Source organism: Vigna radiata, chromosome 9, assembly GCF_000741045.1.
Source record: "Vigna radiata var. radiata cultivar VC1973A chromosome 9, Vradiata_ver6, whole genome shotgun sequence".
Classification (NCBI taxonomy): Eukaryota; Viridiplantae; Streptophyta; class Magnoliopsida; order Fabales; family Fabaceae; genus Vigna; species Vigna radiata.
The window spans coordinates 9,473,538-9,475,151 of record NC_028359.1 but is presented as its reverse complement, the minus strand read 5'-3'; the positions used below and the strand labels follow the sequence as shown (position 1 = coordinate 9,475,151).

The following is a 1,614-nucleotide window of genomic DNA, read 5'->3' as shown; positions in this document are numbered from 1 at the left end:
CCAGATTCTAGGACTTTTGACACTCCCAACCCTGCTAATGGCTGCATTTACACAACTGTTAGTGCCATCCCTAATATCCTGACTAAAAATTGTATTTTCAAAACTACCTACGGATTTAGAAAAAATTAATAAAAGACAACAATATCTACAAAGGAAGTTCAAGTTAGACTCTAAATATTTCACTCGTTGAAATAATATTTCTCAGTGTCTGCTGCCACATTCAATAATGTATTGTCCCCATTAGAGTTTGAAACTCTTTAAAAAACATCTTTGAAGGAAAAAAGTGTATTTACTTGGCTCAACTTCTAAGCAATTTGGAACTATTAGTTATACCAGAGAACACTAACCAAAAATATTATTTCATTTCTCCATCGTTTTATTTTTGTTAAAATATTTATCAAGAAGTTTATCTAATCAAACTTTGCTTCTTTACACCAGAAATACTTCTCACTAAACTATTCATTCAAAACCGAAATAGTGCTTACTTACATTTTCAGTCAATCAAACCAAATATAAGAAAATCTCTACAAGTTAGATTAGAGTTGGATGTATATTTTCTTTCCAATTTTCCAATTAGGTCTCTCTATTATGATTTCATCAAATATTCAACACTGACATGAAAAATCAGAATGATACTCCAATATCAAATAGTAATACGGATTAATTTTCACAAAATTAAGCCAAAAAAATTGCATGACTTACAGAGCCAGGTGTGTAGCTCCCAATTCCCTCATGGCTTATCTTGCTCATCAAAACTCTCATGTAAGGGTCACAAGAGAGGTAGAGATTTTTGAGAAGCACATCACTGGAACCTTCTGGAACCTTCAATGTTATTCTTCCTTCAACAGTGTTCATGTCTGATTCCTTGGGAAAACCAACCACATAATCCCTTAGAACCACTTGCTTGTTCCTCACTTCTGCCATTGAAATTCGTAAAATAGAAAGTGAATTGTTTGAGATTCTTTCCAAAAGCCAGGATATTTATAGAGAGAATTGTAGAGTGTGAGAGGAGAAAATAGATGAAATGGGTAATGTGAGATCATTGCTAACGTAAAGTTGTTATCGACGTCGAATGTCGCGACGAGCAAAAAGATTGGTTGCGGTTTCACATTGTGTCCCATATCGGACATTCATAACTTTACAAAAATTTACTTCGTCTTCGTTTCACATTTACAAATTAATGAAATTAGTTTCAGTTTTAGAAAATTATGAATTCAATTTAATTTGGTTTGATCTGCGATTAAAAAACATTAAAATATATTTAAGAAAAAACATGTAAATTAGATTATTTTAATGATTATAATATCTTTATTTGTTTTTATCAGAATTAATTTCGATCTGTATTAGTTTGTTGAAAATGACTTTACAGTACTTAATTTATAAATAACATAAAAAGTCTTGTACACAATTAAAATTGTATATACCAACTTGATAACGTTAGACTTTAGGTCTAATTTAACTAATATATGAGTGATTTATTCAAAATATTGTGATCATGAAAAAAAAATTAAAATACTATGTATCACTATCATAATCAAATGGTAATTAATTTTTTATATTATTACAAGGTTGACGATGATTAAGAAATTTTTTCTAAGTTTAGATATGAAGATA

At 29.6% G+C, this 1,614-nt stretch overlaps 1 protein-coding gene across 1 annotated transcript in view; it reads right to left on the bottom strand.

Annotated features, from left to right (window-relative positions):
• Nucleotides 1-1,095, bottom strand: part of LOC111242479 (2-alkenal reductase (NADP(+)-dependent)-like) — a 2,930-nt gene extending 1,835 nt beyond the window's left edge. The window contains exons 1-2 of the mRNA XM_022785897.1: nt 703-1,095; nt 9-41 (exon numbers count right to left, since the gene is read on the bottom strand). Of these exons, the coding sequence (XP_022641618.1) occupies nt 9-41; nt 703-924 (255 nt within the window). The 5' untranslated portion in view covers nt 925-1,095. The remainder of the gene's footprint in view (nt 1-8; nt 42-702) is intronic.
• Nucleotides 1,096-1,614: the final 519 nt, after the last annotated feature.